Here is a 16,751-nt window from a genome sequence, read left to right as displayed (position 1 = left end):
AAAAATTAAGTATAAATAACATATAAACTGTTTATGATCTATCGAGTGCAAAGCTACTCACAGACCTAAAATTATGACTGATAATTTAAAACATTAGATCATTTCTTAAAACCGCACATTGAAGAACACAAAAAAAAATCGGGAATTCTTGAGCTGTAGAAGGTCGAACATGGCATTGCCCTTTAAAATCAATAAAATCTATTTAATAAAGTAGATTTTCTAAGTTTATTAATTAAACAGCCAATTCAGATGTTTGTTAAGAACTTCAAATAATAATCGTGCACAGGGTGGGCCTTATTTGGCTGTCCAAATAACATCGGATGACTTCTGTTACTTCTGTTCTGAAATATACAATTTTTGAATATATAGAGTATACGATGTTTTATGGGCAATCCCTTTTAATTTGAATAAAATACCGTTTAAGACATGTTTATGTGAAATGTTATACTGTCTGTTTAAAATTTTCATGTTCACAATATATGTACTGCCTACGAAGCCTCTGCCTAAACGACATTTTATGTACATGTATAAAGAAAGCTTAAGCCATTGGTAAAGTTTTTGTGTAATATGATCAAGGATAACATACATATGTATTTATAAATGTGTTAAGGGGCAAGGTATCGTGCAATTCGCTGGACATTGCCAACAAACTTTTAGCAGTCCTTTTAAAACCTCCACAACTGTCTGAAAAAAGGTCTTGTGACTTAAGTCAGCCACATCTGTGTGCCGCGACCACTGTGCACGACTTTCGCTTGTTTGGCGTGCAGGTGTCGCTGTCAGGATGTCGGAGGAGAAGGCGAGGGCGAAGGAGCAGGCCTCCTGCCCTCTGACACCTGCGCTCTTGGCCTTTCAATGCATTTGCCCTCGTATACAGATTTGATGGCCTACCCATTACCGAGCCCCCACCAATTCTCCATTCCCCATTTTGGACACGAAAGCATAATATTTATGAGGCCGGGTGGCTTGGAAAACTATCAATAGCGGTAGATAAGTTGGGGTTTGCGGTTCGAGGGCGTTGCGGGGGGTACTCACCTTTCTCATCGTTGGACAGCGTTTGATCATCACTCATCTTGACTGATTGTCGTCGTTTGGTTGGTTGATGCTGTTGGTCCTTCGTCCTTCGTCGAGGTCCTTAGGGCTGCCTCATGTCTCGCTCTCGCTCTCTCTCGTAGCTCTTGGCTTCTCACTCGATTTTCGAACACTGCTCATATGTCTGTCTCACTTTTCAGGCGAGCGGATCGCTCAGTTTACCGTTAATATTGTCACCGTTCCCTTTGTTAACCATTTTGTGCGTAGTATTTACTATTGCTAATGCTGTTTCTTTTGTTGTTGTTGTTGTAGTGCTTATCACGCTGGGGGCTTTCATGATGCCTATTGCTGTTGCTATTGCTATGCTATGCAAATCTTATGACTACGACCGTTTCCAATAATGGCATTTGGCATCGCCTCAGCTCGACGTCTGCTCGCTCCTCCTCACTTTCGTCTATTTCTATTGTGAGCTTTGGCTTTGTTGTGTTGATTATTGCTTTACATTTTGCGAATGCGTCTGTTTTGTAAAAAGAAGAAATGTAAAGAAATTGATGTGAGTGTGGAGAGATTTAAGCTTAAATGTGGGTGGGGTTGGATTGCGAGTAAATTAAATCGCCTTTGCCCGCAATTGCTCTGCGCTGAGTCGTGTAACGGTAATTGGCAGCGCGCTAATCCCCGACAGCTCAAGTCGCTTACACCACCCACACACTCACATACACACACACGACACACTTGGAAAAACAAAAACATAGTGCATTCAAAACATAACAAAATTCCTTTGACTTTGCTTCAAATATGGGTTAGATGTTTTCCTTGAATATAAAACCATGGAAGGTCGCCTTTAAAATAGTAACACATAAACCGAGTAATAAAGTGAATGCCATTGACATCCATGAAAGGAAGCATAGCTTATATATCCTTGTAATGTAAAACTTTTATACCCTTATATCCTTGTGTGAAAACGATTTAGTTTTGTCGGTTCCGAATTTTTTATAATTCAGTTATAATTATTTCTTTAACATAAGCCAATGGAAATGTCACCTTTAATATATTGACATTAAAACCACAAAATAGGGTATTTTTCAAGTAAAAAACTTTTTATAAAAGTAAAATTATGAAAGAACTTGAAATCTTGCTTGAAATCTTTAAAGCTATTTCGTATCTGTAAAGCGAATTTATTAATCGTTTCTAGGGCGCAGCTAGACGACATGAAAAGTAAGACTTTAGAAGACTAGAAAGAATACAAAAGATACAATTTTTAAAATGGAATTTTAAAATCTGGCAGAACAGTTTGTGTAGAATCAGATGGATATTTTGGTCGACAAAGTCTTCAACTTTTAACTAAACTTATTATAATCATTACTATTTCCTGGTGTGTAATGATATTAAATTTAGGTTTCGGAAAAAAAATGTTGCAATCAAAATTTTTAAATTTTAAACAATTTCCTTTTTCAACAAATCTATTCTGATAAGAAACCATTTCCTTTCAGAAGCCAGAAAGTTTTAAAAAAATCTTTTTTCCCGGTGCAGTTCGTATACGTAACGTAACGACTCACTCGACTTACGTGTGTGTAATGTGCGTAACGGAAGAGATAAACACCTGCGGGAGGGGTGCGGCGGGAGGGGAATTGAGACGAGAGCCGGGAAATGAGCGCCGCTTTAAGACATAAAGCTTGAGCGAGATAAAGTTAATTAACATTATGGGCACACACACACACAATTTAGCATCTTCCCGCACACAGACATAAGCAAAGTAAGATACAAGAATTGATAAATGGGCGCCCAACAAAAAGCAATGAGGTTGCGTGGGCAGTGGCGTGGGGGGGCGTGGCAGGGAAATGCTGCTCATTGCTCAGCGCTTTGTTGCTTTTGCTCCCGGCATTGTTGTGCCTGCTCCACATGTAAATATATATATGGGCTATCTGCCTGTGGAAGGCCTGTGCTTTCTGTTGTGTTTTTCGCAAACTTCTTGACACGTCTGCAAGCAACTGGCAGCGAAAATGGAAAAGCGTTAGATGAAGGCGCCCATAAAATATTCAATATCAAGTTTCCACCTCCCCGTTATGGCAGTTGATGTTTGCTGGCGGAAATTCGCTGCCACTGGAAGGGCTGGGCTGGCAGGGATGTGCCATTAGGCCTGGAGGCTGGCTTGCCATACACTCAAAATTAAATCTGAACTAAACTTTTCTAAATCCAAGAAAAGTCGCCAAAAATTAAAACCTAAAATAAAGGACAAATTTCTAGATTTGTATAAATTTGGAACTAATTTTCAGGAGCTATTATCTAAATAATAGTAAATCTTGTTTGAAAATTGCATTTCAATCAACATTCATTAGCACAAAAGCAACAAATACTTTAAGCACTCATAAAACAATATGTTTACATAAATAAAAGCATAGAATCAACATGCTGAAATAACAATTTATCATGAACAAATAATATACATTTTTCTAATTTGTAGAAAAAAAGAAAAAGTTTTCTTGTTTTTTGGGGCTCTCTGACCTAGACTACAAAAACGCGTTATTCATTGTAGAAAAAATTCCCTAGAAGGCAATTAAAGGGCGAATTCCTTGTTTTACGGGCAAATTTTATTTTGAGTGTAGGCTGAGAGGTCCACCTGCATCTGTTGGTCCGAGCACACACAAATCGGCAAAAACACTTTTATTACAACAATAAGAGCGGCGCGCAGGAGGCATTAAACAATGTGTTGTTGGCTCACAATTTTACGGCTGGGTCTTCCCCTTGGGGGGCGGACTCCTCTGTTTCTGTTTCTGGGCGTGGCGTGACCAGCGGTGGGTTTTAAAGTTGGCCCATAAAAGTGCGACTGGCAGAGCTTTGCCAGTTGGCCCCTAAAGTTGTGCTACAAATTTGTATCCTCTCCGTCCCCCTCGCGTTTCGCCATTTTTAGCTCTCGCACGAAAGTAAGAACGAAGCGAAGGGATACGAAACGTAGCGAAGCGAAAGTGTGGCCGCCTAGTTAAGTGCACATCAAGAGCTAATTTATGACCCCCAGTTTGTGGTTACTCCCCATTACCCCACCCTCCCCCTCTAATTTGAATGTTCGATTTTACCTTTAAACATTGGCCATAGGTTGTTTACTATACCCGCTGCAGTTGTTATTCTGGTTGTTGGATGTTCGGGATGATAGCTGGGCTTTATGTAATCGCTTGTGTGCTTTCACTACGGCTATTTCTATATCTATTTTCGTATTTTACTTTCTTGGGCCTGCAATACGCGCACACACACACTCTTGCACTTGCTTTTCACTCTTAAACTTCCACTTCCATTTTTAATTCCATTTCTACATCCACTTCCCAACACTGGCCCAATCACTATACCCGATTCAGTTGTTGTTGTTGTTGTTACTCCTGCTTCTGTGTTTTATTTTATTTTATTTTACATTAATTACATTTTTATTTAGTCGCAACTGTGCAACAATCTGGGTGGGGGGAAGGTGGCGGTGGTGTAGGGGGGTGGGGGAACGGAACCAGCAACAAAAACAGAAACAAACACAAAGCAAAAAAACTTTGGGCACGCACATTGTTTGACACACACACACATACACACTCCAGCGGACTGAGAAGTGTTATTACAATTTACTGTTGATTTCTTTTGCGGCCCTGTAAGTGAGAGCGAACGAGATAGCCTAAGGGCCTCCCTGCCAGTGTGTGTTTGTGTGTGTGTATGCGAAAGCGTGCGAAAGAGCGCGAAAATGTAGGTTAGTTTCCCCCCAGCAGCAGCAACAACAACAACATGCAGCACACATTTCACTCTATTTTTGGGCGCTGAAGAATTTTCCTCGCACTGAATGCACTTGTGCTGGTAGAAACACGCGTACGCCTGTGTGTGTGTGAGTGTGTCGTTTCTACGATATTTTTTCTAGCCTTTTCAGGCCGCTTTCAATGTTTTCCACCGCTTTTCACCATATTTCTGGTGGTTTTTCACTTTTGGTTCACACTAAGACACACTGGGCCACTAGTACGTACGTGCACTCGCATGGCGACTGTTCGGTTCTAAGGTTCGTCGGCGACTGAGCTCGGCTAACGGGTTTTCCTTTCCGTTTGACGTAATCTGCAGGGCGACCGCGTTGCAGAGCGATGAAAAAACACACACAGCAATTTCCCCCGTATTCTGCCAAAAAAGGACTCGTCGGGGAAATGCTCTCTTTCGTTCGCTCTCGCTTGCGCCCCCTCACTTTTTTTGCTTGCAGGTCAGCCGGCATAAACAAATGCCGTGCCACATGCCACACGAGCGAAAGACACGCTTTGGCGAACTTCCCTTTATTCCTCCGATTCAAATTCCGAATCTGAATTTCGTTCGCTGCTGCACCGCGGGCCAAAAAAGGGATCCCCCCCGCCACCACCACCACTCTCCTCTTGCCATGCAGTGAAAATGTCAAAATGATTAAGCTTGAATATGGGCCACTGGCTAACAAAGCCAGCAGCATGCGGACGTTGTTCATCAGTCTAAAATGCTGTAAGGATGGCCGTCCGACCACCTTCCCCTTCGCATGACGATTTTCGCCTTTGGCTGGCACACGCCGCGTATACGTAATGTCGCAACCAGCACGTGACGTATACGCAATGTTGCCTCTCAAGATCACCAGCTGGGGTTCTGCGTTTCGTTTCGCAATTGCAGATAAGCTTAGAGCGCCATACCCAACTATGATAAGCTTGCAGCTCGACTTTCTCGACTCAGTTCTCGTCGAGATTCCGCCAGAGTCGGAAGCAAAGCCCAAGTCGGATAAACAAGCAACCAGATAAGCTTATCAAGGCAAAGCGGAAGCCAGCCTAGGCTAAAATGTTGGGAGTACCCTTTGTGCTGCTCCTAGTGACATTCGGGCACTGCCACTCCAGATCCAATCACACTGCGGGCTATGAACTGGCCACCAATCAGATCCTTGATTCGGCCACCAGCCGCATGCGCAGCGTGTGGGGATTGCAGCGCACCATCTTCCTACAGCTCACGGCCAAGGGAAAGTCACCGCTGGGCGGACAAGTGCTGAACAACAAGCAGGACGTGGAGGCGAAGACCTATCGCCTGCTTTACGAGCTGGCGGCCAACTTGAGTGTGGTGCCAGTGGCGCAACTGGATGACCCACTTCTGCGTCGGCGTGTTCAGCGGATGGCCAAGCTGCAGCTGCAGGGACTGCGGCCTAAGGACTACGAGCAGGCCAAGGACCTGCTGCGGCAGACGCACAGTTTTGTGAGCGGATCGCTGGTCTGTCCCCACGAGGACTGCTCCGCCCATGGCCCGCTGGCCATGTATCCGCAGATCGTGAACAAGAACATGCGCACCAAGCTGTACGAGGATCTGTTCATCAACTGGTTTGCCTGGCGCAAGGCCATCAACGAGAAGGAGACGGCCAAGTCCACATTCATCGATTACGTGCGCCTGCTAAGGATCGCAGCCACCTACAACGGCCATGTGACTCCCTCGCGCACCTGGTACCTCCACTACGACACGGAGAACTTCCAAGCCGAACTGGAGGCGGTCGTATGGGAGATCATGCCACTCTATCGCGAGCTACACGCCTATCTGCGCCACGAGGTGCAGTCCACCTACCCCAAGGCGGACACAAAAAGCGACGGCGCCATATCCGCACCCATCATGGACCAGATCCTGTCGCAGGACTGGTACCCGCACCAGTTCTTCCGCACCCCGCACCAAGGCAAGCAGCATCAACTGCCCTCCGTGCATCGCCGCTTGGAAGAGGTACTGGTCACGCCCGTCAAGATCAACCGCAAGGCAGCCGAATTCTTCGAGTCGCTGGGCCTAAATATTCTGACTCAGTAAGTTGGTACCGAAAAGAAGTTTAAGTTGAAGTTTATATACCGTTGCAGCTTTTACCAATACTAAAATAGGTTTTGAAACGACTATAATTCGATTTTTATGCCTATTACAAATCTTAAAATGATCAATATTTCTGAACAAAATACAAATACATAGTTAATCTTGACCATATGTATAAGTAACAAATAATTTTGATAACGTTAAATGCTCCACATTTTGAAGGACAAAGGTTTAGGATGTTACAATTTAAATGCTAAATTTTTATTTTTGAGTCTCAACTAACAAAAATGGTATACCCCACATTACGATTTATTGTATAAATCTAGAGTGTATACCCGTAAATATCTATAATGACAAATGTATTTACAATATTCTTTATGTATAATGCAATATATTTTTTGTATACCTGCCATACACGTTTATTCAATATTTCAAAACTAATTTTCGGTTACAAGTTTTTAAAACTCTTGAATCTGAATCATTGTTTTGCCAAGACCCAAGCAAAAGTACAAACAAACAAGCAAATAACTTTCCAACAAATTTTCTTTCTTTAATTTTTGTAATTTCTTAAATTACAAATGGCGAGAGCCTTGGATCCCTTAATGTCCTATGTATTAAGCACTCAAAAATTGGTCCTCCCCAGGAATTTCTATGACCTCTACTCCCGGCGAATGCAAGACGACGAGGGAGGGCCGGACTGTAAGTCGCAGGTGTACTATTTTCCGCCGGACGTGGCCCTGCGCTACTGTCCCAAACTGGACTACAAGAAGCTGATGCAGATCCACGGCACAATGGCCGAACTTCAGTACTACCTCTACAAGTTGCAGCTGCCCTTCGGTCTCGACACGGAGCCATGTCCTGGTTTCGGCGCAGCCCTGGGTGAAACGGTTATCCTGGCCTCGGGCACCCCTCGCCACTTGCACCGCCTCCACATCCTGCTGAACGACAGCCTCACGGAGCAGCAGTCCCTCAACCGACTGTTTCGCATGGGCGTTCACACCCTGATCGCAGTGCCGCAGTACTTCATTAACGACAAGTTTCTAGTGGACGTGATGGACGGGCGAATTGGGGTGAAGGACTACAACTGCGCCTACTGGGGTCTCCAGGATAAATTCGCCGGAGTCCAGCCGCCATCAAACCGGAACAACAAGGACTTCGATCTGGACTTTAAGTTCTATCGTGGCATGAACCCTGAAACCTCCAATACCAAGTTTGTTATTGATCATACCTGCTATAGCGATAGTTGAGATTTTATTAACCACTTAACATCTAAACAGAAAATTCCTTGCCGAGATCCTGGGCTTCCAGTTCTATCGCTCCTTCTGCCTGGCAAGTGGCCAATACAGGCCCGGAGATCCTGATTTCCCGCTGCACAACTGCGACTTTTACGACAGCAAGGAGGCGGGCATGAAGATGCGCGAAATGATGAAGCTGGGAGCCACTCGCCACTGGCGCGATGTCATGGAGATTGCCACCGGGGAGCGGAAGTTGAGCGGGCGCGGCATCCTGGAGTACTTTGCCCCACTCTTCACTTGGCTGAAGGAGCGCAACAAGCAGCTGGACATCGAACCAGGCTGGGATGCCGACGAATGTGAGTATGGTGGCGAAAAACTATGATTCACATTACATCAAGTTTCTCATTCGATTGCAGTGTGTCGCAGGGACTAAAATTCCAGTATGTCCAGCATGATATTTCCTTTTATCTAACCGTATCGCATATATAAACACAAAAGAACATAAATAGCAATGAGTTATATGGGCACGACCTATAAATGCACAATCAAGCATTTGTTTTTAAGGGAGGAATATGATTTTTAAAATATTTTGTTTTCAATTTTTTTTCTTTTTCATTAAAGAGTTCATAATATCTCAAGAATGTTAAATTTCTAGTAGATTGGATCAAAATTAAGAAAGGTATGGCTTTTTTTATACTTCTTCACTAGCTTAGACCTCAAATGCTCAAAACTTTTTAAAGTTTTTTTTCCAAAACTCATGTTTTTAAGGTCGGTGACCAGTTTCGAAAAAAAAAATTTTTTTTTGCCTTCTAGGTCAATAAAATATCACAAAAACTTGCCTTTTTTTAACCACACTTTAATTGTTATAGGTTTTTCTTGTAAACATGGCCTGAAGATTTCAACTTTCTTCTTATTAATAAAACCTTTCTCAGATTTAAATAATCCATATTTTTTAGATGTTTATTTACAAAAGGCACTTTGGTAAAACGACAGAAACTTAAGTCTACTTAAGGCACTATTATCGTTTATATTAGGGACCAAGTAAAAACTACTTTTTTGGGACAAAAGCGAAGTGGGCTATTGCGATCGATGGGCGAGAATGAAGACGAAGGACGGACTGGGCGAGTACCACTACACAAGACCGCCGTTTCACATGGTTGTCTCCGAATCGGGCGGTGTATGGTAGTTGAGATTGTAGGCGGGAGGGCCGTTGTTAAGGAAAGCCATCGAGCGAATGCTTTCCCGCGAGGCAGTCCGCTTGGAAAAGGACATGGCGTAGCCAGGCGCCGGATCCATTGGTGGCGGCGGTAGATATTGCTGCTGCTGCTGATGTTGCTGCTGCTGTTGCAGGTGAATGGGATGCTGCTGGTAGAGCGGCGGCGTGCAGGGCGCTTGCGGCGGACTGGCACTGGCGCCGTTCAGTCCGGCAAACACGTTCTCGCCGCCCGCAACATTTCCGTAGGCGGTGGAGAGCGGCCGCGAACCGTGAAAGTTCGAGTAACTGGAGCGCACCGAGGGCGGCCGATTGTTGTATAGCAGTTCATCGGTGGTGGCGTGACCCACGTCGTTTAGGTGCGTGGTGGAGTGTTGATAGCTAGGATTGTAGTGGCCACCGCCGCCCGACGAGTGCAGCGTGGACACTGCACTGGCAGCAGATGGCAATGGCGGTGGCGGCGGAAGTGTAGGCGAACCCGGAGCTTCCAGCACTCCTTGGCCGTTGGTGTTGTAGTAAATGGGGTCCAGCGGAATGTTCTTGCGGTAGCTATTGTAGTAGTGGCGGTTGCTCTTGCCCAGACTGCCCAACTGGCTGCCGGACGCATTGGTGTTGTTCACAAAGTCGTTGTTCAGCGTGTGCAGGTTGGAGGCGGTCAGCGAGAGTTTGTCCTGGCGGTGGAAAGAGCCCAGGTGCGGCTGGTGCTGGTGCTGCTGCTGCTGGTGTTGCAACTGCTGGTCGATGATCTTGGTCACCGGATTCTGATGGTACTTGCGTCGCGAGCTGCGAGTGCTGCTCCGCACATAGCTGCCGCTGCTACTGTCCGCTCCGCCGTGTCCGCCATGTCCGTGCTTGGATCTCAGTGTGCCGCTGGAGCCGTGATGCGAACGCCTGGTGCTGCCGCTGCCGCCGCCGGCTCCACTGGACTGCCTGCCATGGGTGCCGCGCGCCATCACCGAGCGCCTCTTCACTCGCCGCGGAGTCATCGGCTTCGGACTCAGCTCGCCGCCATCCTGGTCGCCGCGCGGATCGCCCAGTCCCAGTCCCATGGAGTGGGAGCCATGCCGGATGGTGTCGCTGCTGCTGCCGAATTCGATGGAGTACAGCGACTGGCGATGCTTGGACTGCTTGCTAATATGCTTCACTGCGCCAAGGGGGAGAACAAGATTGGATCAGTAGGAGATTCGTTCAGATCGGTAAGCCGCAAAAATAATGTTCAAAGTTACCTGGGGTTAGCTTTGAGTGTGTGTTTGTGCTTGGAGCTGTTAAACAAGTTGGATTAGCTACGTTCGGAGATAGTCGATAGTTAGGCGGTTGGTTAGAGCCACAAATGCTACAGAAAGCCAGCTACCAGTGAGAAAAACAACTTAGCAGGATAGATAGAGATCGATCGGCTACGAAGAAGAGAGAACCTCGGTTTGGTGTAAATGAACATTTTTATTGGGAACGCTTTAAATCTCGTCGAGGGAATTGGCACCAGTCATCAGCGCAATTCGCATGGCTAAAGATCAAGATCGGGCATCTATCTAAACAGTAAATAGTGTCTATGCTACATGGATTGGGAACTGCTCTGCTAATGCATTTGTGTGGCCTCAAGCTTAATACTAGACTTAACAATTTCAATAGACGTTTTATCTTTACGCTTGTATAACGAATCTCGCACTTAACTCAATAGGCAACTTCTTGTTTGTGCTCGACACCTAACAACGTTTGCGTCGCAGCACATTTCAAAGTTTGTGGTAAATGTATAGTATTTCGTATATATCGTATATTAGTTAAACAACAAAAGGCAGCTCTTGGGGAGGCTGCGCACTCCCGCACATAACATCAGTATATTTGTATATCTTGTATACTCTAATCTCTATTCCGACATTCATCCAAGGCATCTGGTTGCAATTGGCGCTAAATTTAATTTATCTCGCTTGCACTTTCAACAAATTTTCATATCCTTTGCTTGATAACGATTTTTGTGACATATTCGTTTTTTTTTTGTTAAATAATCGTTTTGTTTTTTGTCGTTCATGTTTATGTTTTTGTTTTCGTTTATCACAGATCAACATAAAATTGTTAGGCTTTGCATTCTGTCGCGACTTTCCTTTTCACGCCTTCTATCACAATTCTGGGAAAGTCTACTGTTTGCACTTATGTATGTGAATGATTACTTAGTGTATACATAATTAAAGTCAGCTCTGCAAGGCATCATCCGAATAGTTAAACGCTCACATGGTTAGCTAGGCTTAGGCCCTATAGCTAGCCGACTGGTTAGGCACAACAAAGAAACAGCAACACCTGTGTGTGTGTGTGTATAGGTATGTATGTATGTAGGGTTGTGTGATCGAGTGATCCTGGTAGAGTTAGTAACAGGCAGAGAGCTTCAGTAAGGAAGAGAGCGGATGAGCAAGTGCAGCGGGACGTACTTAAGTCTTGGGGTCTGGGTTTTGCTCTAGGCCTGCACGCCCACAATCGAGTTGCAGAATGAGCGGGGACGGGACTTTTGGCCGTTGGCACTGCGACCACTACGGCGGTTCACGTGCGGAGCAGCCTCAGCTTCCGCCAGCTGCTGCTGGTGCTGCTCCACCAGACGATCGTCGCTCTGGGCGCGCACCACATATCCGGGCGGAGGAGCACGAATCTGGTCGCAGAAGTTCACGGGAATCGGTGGCCTGGGCCGGCGATTACTGCGACGGACCATGGGCGAGCCATGGGGAACGGGAAGGGGATGCGGAAGGGGTGGCCCAGGCTGGCCCAGCTTGCTGGGCATTGCATAGCGCTCCACCACCTCTGGCGAGAGATCGAGGTAGGGCGCCTGGCCCAAGCGCTGATGGATTTGAGGCCGTGCCACCACCGGCGGAGGCGGGGGCGTCAGCATTTGATCGTGATCGTGATCTAGCTCGGACTCGCCATCCGCATCCGCTTCCTCGTCAAACTGCATATCCAAACAGCTATGCATGGGCACCGTGGGCAGGGGAATGTGCGTGGGTCGCCGGGCCAGACGAATCGGAGGAGAGGGCAGACCATTGTGGTCGTAGGGATAAGCATTGTTATTCGGACTAGAGCGAGAGTTAGCTTGGAAGACATTGTTGTTGTCGCCCAGGAAGAGGCTGTTCGGAGTGGGACTCTGGAAGGGAACGTATGTTACGCCATGTTCGCCCGGAGCAAACTGCTGCAGGGAAAAGATGTCCTCCTCGTCCTCCTCGAGGCTGCGCGACAGGCGCTCGAGCGGACGGACAGGCGAGGTCAGAGCCAAATCTACTGCTGCTCCCGATGCAGGAACGCCAGACTTGGGCGGCTTGGGCTTGTGGTGGATGCGGGCAAAGTGTGAGCTGCCCTGGAGCGAGTCGGGGCTCTGGAAGATACTGTAGTTGCTATTGCTCAGCGAGTTGCCGGCCAAGTACGGATTGGAGTTTTGCAATGAGGCGTACGACAGCGAGGGCGTGGTCTGGGGCGACATGGGACAGGGGCTGACCGGGGTTTTAGAATGCTGGTGACCGTGCCCGTGCCGGTGGCGCCGCAGGCTGCTGCAGTTGCTCCCGTCGTGGGTTAAATGGTTGGTCGAAGGTTGGTGACTGTGGTTGAGGTTGTGGTTGTGGGGTTGGAATGATGCGCTGTGGTTATTTGTCGTGTTTGTCGGCAGCAGCAGCGAAGGCGCACGCTGGTGGAGATTATTGTTCAGTGTATTATTGTTGCTGCCGCTCAACTGGTTGTTCTTGTTGAAGTGGTGTAGTTTGGGTTGCTGTTGTTGCTGATGATGATAGAGTTTCAGTGAGTTCTGCTGCGGCTGCTGCAGTTGCAGATGCTTGTTTGATTGCATGGTGGCGCTTGCGGAAGTTGTGGGTATACTTGTATAGCTCACGTACATTGGATGCACCACGGTGTGCTGTGGACTCTTCGCGTCGCCGTTCATGAAATCGACTGCAAACCAGAAATTGATTAGGATGCTTTAACAGTAACCAGAAGTATACATCAGATATCGGAGGACACTGTGCAGCAGCCACAAGTTTTGAACTTAATACAAAAAAGGTCAACTCAAGTAATACATTTTGGTTCTTATGTGTATAATTTATAAACATGTATGTAGTTTGTTAGCATAACTATCAGTCATTGGTTTAACTTTCACAAAGTTTTCCATTAGTAATTACATTGAAATTGAAAGAACCTATCTCAATGTTGTTCTACTATGTTTTGTGCTGCACAGTGTCGCTGTCGATAAGCAAATTCAATATTGTGGTTTTATTGATTATGAGTGAATGACTTAGACATAACATGGATTACAATACGAATATATATGGCATGTATGTATGTTCTCATAGGCATATGTATAGTTGCTCACAGTTCACATGGACACATCACAACAGTGGTTAATATTGAATACAATACAAGTTTAAATCGAAATAGCCATTTTATGTGGGTACAATCGCATTCAAGGGTGCGGGTATTGGGTGGGGAGGCCAGAGCTTACATACGACAACCTGATATTTTCGACAAAAACAATAAACAGCGGCAGGCTTCTCGATGCCACTTCATATAACTTCGTAAACATTCGTTACACACAAAGGAGGTAATGCAGGTAAAGTGAGGAGGGAAAACATTTACCATAGACACAGTGCACAGTGAGACCCCAAAGTGAAAGATTATGGGAGGGATGAGAAGCGGTTAGCAATGACCGTACCCGGTTAGTGGGAATTATGATAAATGCTTGCTTGCATACAGAGAGCGCCACTTACATCTGTCGTCCTCATCGAGAAATATGCAACTGATCAGAATCGCACCGAGTATGCCGAGCAGCTGTGGAATTGGGTGAGACAATTTACACGATTCAAAGCACTTAAGCCAGTTGTCCACTTACCGCCAACGCGCATTGCACCCCCGAGTGGGTGATCTCCACCAGCGGGTAGTCCAGCAGGCAGCCCTCCACGTGCTCCGGCCTCTGGGGCTGAAGCGGATCATCTGCGGTCATGCTGTATGTGGGCTTGCAGCCGTATCCATTCGCCTCGAACCAGGAGACGCTTCCTGTGCCCAGGTTGAGCAGGTCACTGTTCTGTGGGGCGAGATTGAAAAAGAAGATGGTATGTTTAGAGCAGTTTACACAGTTTATTTTTGTCTATCTATTCTATTTATTTTTGTAGTTGCACACAGTATAGGGAGATGTGACATAGGTTTCGGATCTTCTTTGCAATACAGATAAGACCGAGGTAAGCTATCAACATTAAATTGACTTCTTTTTCATCGCTAATCCAAATAAAATGTGTCTTGCCTTCTCCTAGACCTCAACACTGACATGTGTGTTGGTAAAAGCACTGCCGTTATTCAGTTTTAAGCACCCCTGTTTTGGAAAGACCCATTTACTCACCCTGTCCAGCTGCCCCACATTCAAGTAGAAGCAAATGAGGAAGGCGTTCCAGCCGATCCACAGGAAGTTCCATATTAGATACTGCAAGCGGGTACACAAAATAAATTGAGGTTATCGCTGAGATATGGTAATCAGGAAGGCACTTACGGTGATGATGTATTTAACGCGAAAGTGGTAAGCGCCGTAGAACCCGAATATGATAAACAGAATGTCGAAAAAGTTCACCAGGATGGGCGCCCACATGTATCCGAGGAAGTCGAATACCTGGCGCTCGATAATCGTTATCTGCGGATCGATTGGAAGTCGTCATTATCGCGATCGTAATCAGACCGAGCCGCGGAGTTTTTACTCACCACTTGCAGGAAGCATATTGACAGCAAAAAGTGTCGCCGCGTACACGAGCACGAGCCCATCACATCGTCATTCCATTCAGAATTTGAATAATAAATAATTCCACTCTCCCTCCGTCGCTGCTATCTGCTTTTCCAGCTAGCTAGCTGTGTATTCCAGTCTGTCGTCGCCTTATCGGGACTGGAACTGGTGACTATCGGCGGCTATGGACGTAGCTCCTTGTGGCATTTCCGCGTCGCCTTCCCCTGCAGACCTGCTGCAAGTCAAGCGTGGCAAGTGCCGCTCTGGCTGTTGGCCTCTCGCTCGCACCTAACTAACGCACAGGTACTAGGTACTGGTGTTTCCAGGGGCCGGGACCGGGGGTGGAAGTGGAAGCGAGAAAGAATGCAGCTGCACCGACGAGGAGCGAGCAAAACCTGATCTGTGTGAACCGAGAACAAATAAAGAGAAATTAAACCAAATGAACCGCGCTACCGAGAGAAACTCTGCCTTAGTAGTGCTGTGAAGGGGTACTTGTTATGTGTACCTTGGTAAATTGCAAGGTAATTGCAAAACTATGTACCTAGAAAAAATAAAAAGTACAAAAGATTTTGGACTTACGTATCTTATATCCTTTTTATAAGAAAACAAAGTTTTTATGTCGTGTAAATGCAACAACAATTAACATAAAGGAATAGCTTACGAAATTAATCATTCTGTTAATTTTCGTTTGGTAAAAAATATCTTTGAGCCCTGAGTCTTTCTGCACTTAGAAATAATTAAAAATTTTAGAAACCTGTGTTGTGAGGACAAATATATATGCATAATTATACCAACACGAAAGTTTTTAAGTTTTCGTTTTTAGAAAGCAATTTAAATTCTGAGTTTTATTTTTATTTATTTGAATTCCAGGTAAGATAAAGTAATAAATTTTTGGACCTAGGTACACCTATCTAGGTACCCCCCAACACTGCTCCTCACACTCACTCGCGCACGGGAATGCTCCCTACCAACACAATCAAAACGGGGCGCTCACGTAACGTACACCAAACCAAAACTATGTATTTTCGCCTATTTCATCTGGGCGTTCACATATTGTCGATTTCAACAGCGTCTGCTTAGTGTCCAGGTCAAGTATGAGCAATTAATTAATTAGCTCACAGCAGCATCTCCATTACGCCATGTCTATATTTGTGGCCCCCACACAGATACATATGCGATCAGTGATTGGAAGTTGTCCCGGTGATGATGACCGGTAATCAAATTAAACAGTAATTCAACTGACAACGCATGTCGCGCATTGTTTGTCACTGGAATATGACTCAAACACAAAACTCAATTCCGTTTGTTTTCCGCTTGCGACACGGAAGCCCCACTCACACACACTCGCACACACATTCCCACTCACTCACGCACACACACAGGAGCAAGAGATATGCTTCCACTTTCCATATGCTTGAAAACGCTCCAGCGCTGTGATATCAGCCCCAATTCACTTTACATAATGCGCAGCCACGGCGATTTATTATCTCGGAAATTAACGCTTTTCGGACTTACGTCAATAATAAGTGCGCGAAGCAACGGGCAAAAACAATTGAAAACTAAGTCAGAGTGACCGTGTCGGGGTCGTGAAGGTATACCATGAGACAACGGAGAATATACTTAAACTAACTGAAAACATACCAGACAATCAGAAAATACCAAATTCCCACTGAGCACCGACCAACAGGGCCTTGAGCGGCCTTTTTAGGGGGATTTCACCTATAACTGTTATAGGACTGTAATGAAATTATATAACTTA

General features: G+C 45.7%; 3 protein-coding genes across 8 annotated transcripts in view; 1 reads left to right on the top strand and 2 right to left on the bottom strand.

Annotated features, from left to right (window-relative positions):
- Positions 1–5,576, bottom strand: part of LOC128254097 (sodium channel protein 60E) — a 36,844-nt gene extending 31,268 nt beyond the window's left edge. The window contains exons 1-3 of the mRNA XM_052982915.1: positions 4,593–5,576; positions 4,101–4,403; positions 1,033–1,546 (exon numbers count right to left, since the gene is read on the bottom strand). Coding sequence (XP_052838875.1) covers positions 1,033–1,069 — 37 coding nt within the window. The 5' untranslated portion in view covers positions 1,070–1,546; positions 4,101–4,403; positions 4,593–5,576. The remainder of the gene's footprint in view (positions 1–1,032; positions 1,547–4,100; positions 4,404–4,592) is intronic.
- A 152-nt stretch (positions 5,577–5,728) lies between these two features.
- LOC128254102 (angiotensin-converting enzyme) lies at positions 5,729–8,914 on the top strand. The gene is made up of 4 exons (XM_052982925.1): positions 5,729–6,821; positions 7,466–8,032; positions 8,100–8,413; positions 8,474–8,914. The coding sequence occupies exons 1-4, from the start codon at positions 5,830–5,832 to the stop codon at positions 8,488–8,490; spliced, it is 1,890 nt and encodes a 629-aa protein (XP_052838885.1). The 5' UTR covers positions 5,729–5,829; the 3' UTR covers positions 8,491–8,914.
- A 76-nt stretch (positions 8,915–8,990) lies between these two features.
- On the bottom strand, positions 8,991–16,602 carry LOC128254101 (sodium/potassium-transporting ATPase subunit beta-1-interacting protein). Of its 6 annotated transcripts, XM_052982924.1 has the most exons (8): positions 15,938–16,332; positions 14,974–15,392; positions 14,768–14,905; positions 14,621–14,701; positions 14,117–14,308; positions 13,995–14,055; positions 13,128–13,182; positions 10,267–10,414 (listed from the first exon to the last, which is right to left on the bottom strand). In XM_052982924.1, the coding sequence occupies exons 2-8, from the start codon at positions 15,031–15,033 to the stop codon at positions 10,402–10,404; spliced, it is 600 nt and encodes a 199-aa protein (XP_052838884.1). In that variant the 5' UTR covers positions 15,034–15,392; positions 15,938–16,332; the 3' UTR covers positions 10,267–10,401. The 6 variants fall into 6 exon arrangements, with proteins under 6 accessions (XP_052838880.1, XP_052838883.1, XP_052838881.1 ...); XM_052982920.1 differs by lacking the exon at positions 13,128–13,182 and having other exon boundaries at positions 8,991–10,414; positions 15,938–16,339; XM_052982919.1 differs by lacking the exons at positions 10,267–10,414; positions 15,938–16,332 and adding an exon at positions 16,508–16,602 and having other exon boundaries at positions 11,248–13,182.
- Positions 16,603–16,751: the final 149 nt, after the last annotated feature.

Source organism: Drosophila gunungcola (genome assembly GCF_025200985.1).
Source record: "Drosophila gunungcola strain Sukarami chromosome 2R unlocalized genomic scaffold, Dgunungcola_SK_2 000004F, whole genome shotgun sequence".
NCBI lineage: Eukaryota > Metazoa > Arthropoda > Insecta > Diptera > Drosophilidae > Drosophila > Drosophila gunungcola.
The sequence above is the reverse complement of the archived record's forward strand: the minus strand, read 5'-3'. Positions and strand labels throughout refer to the sequence as shown.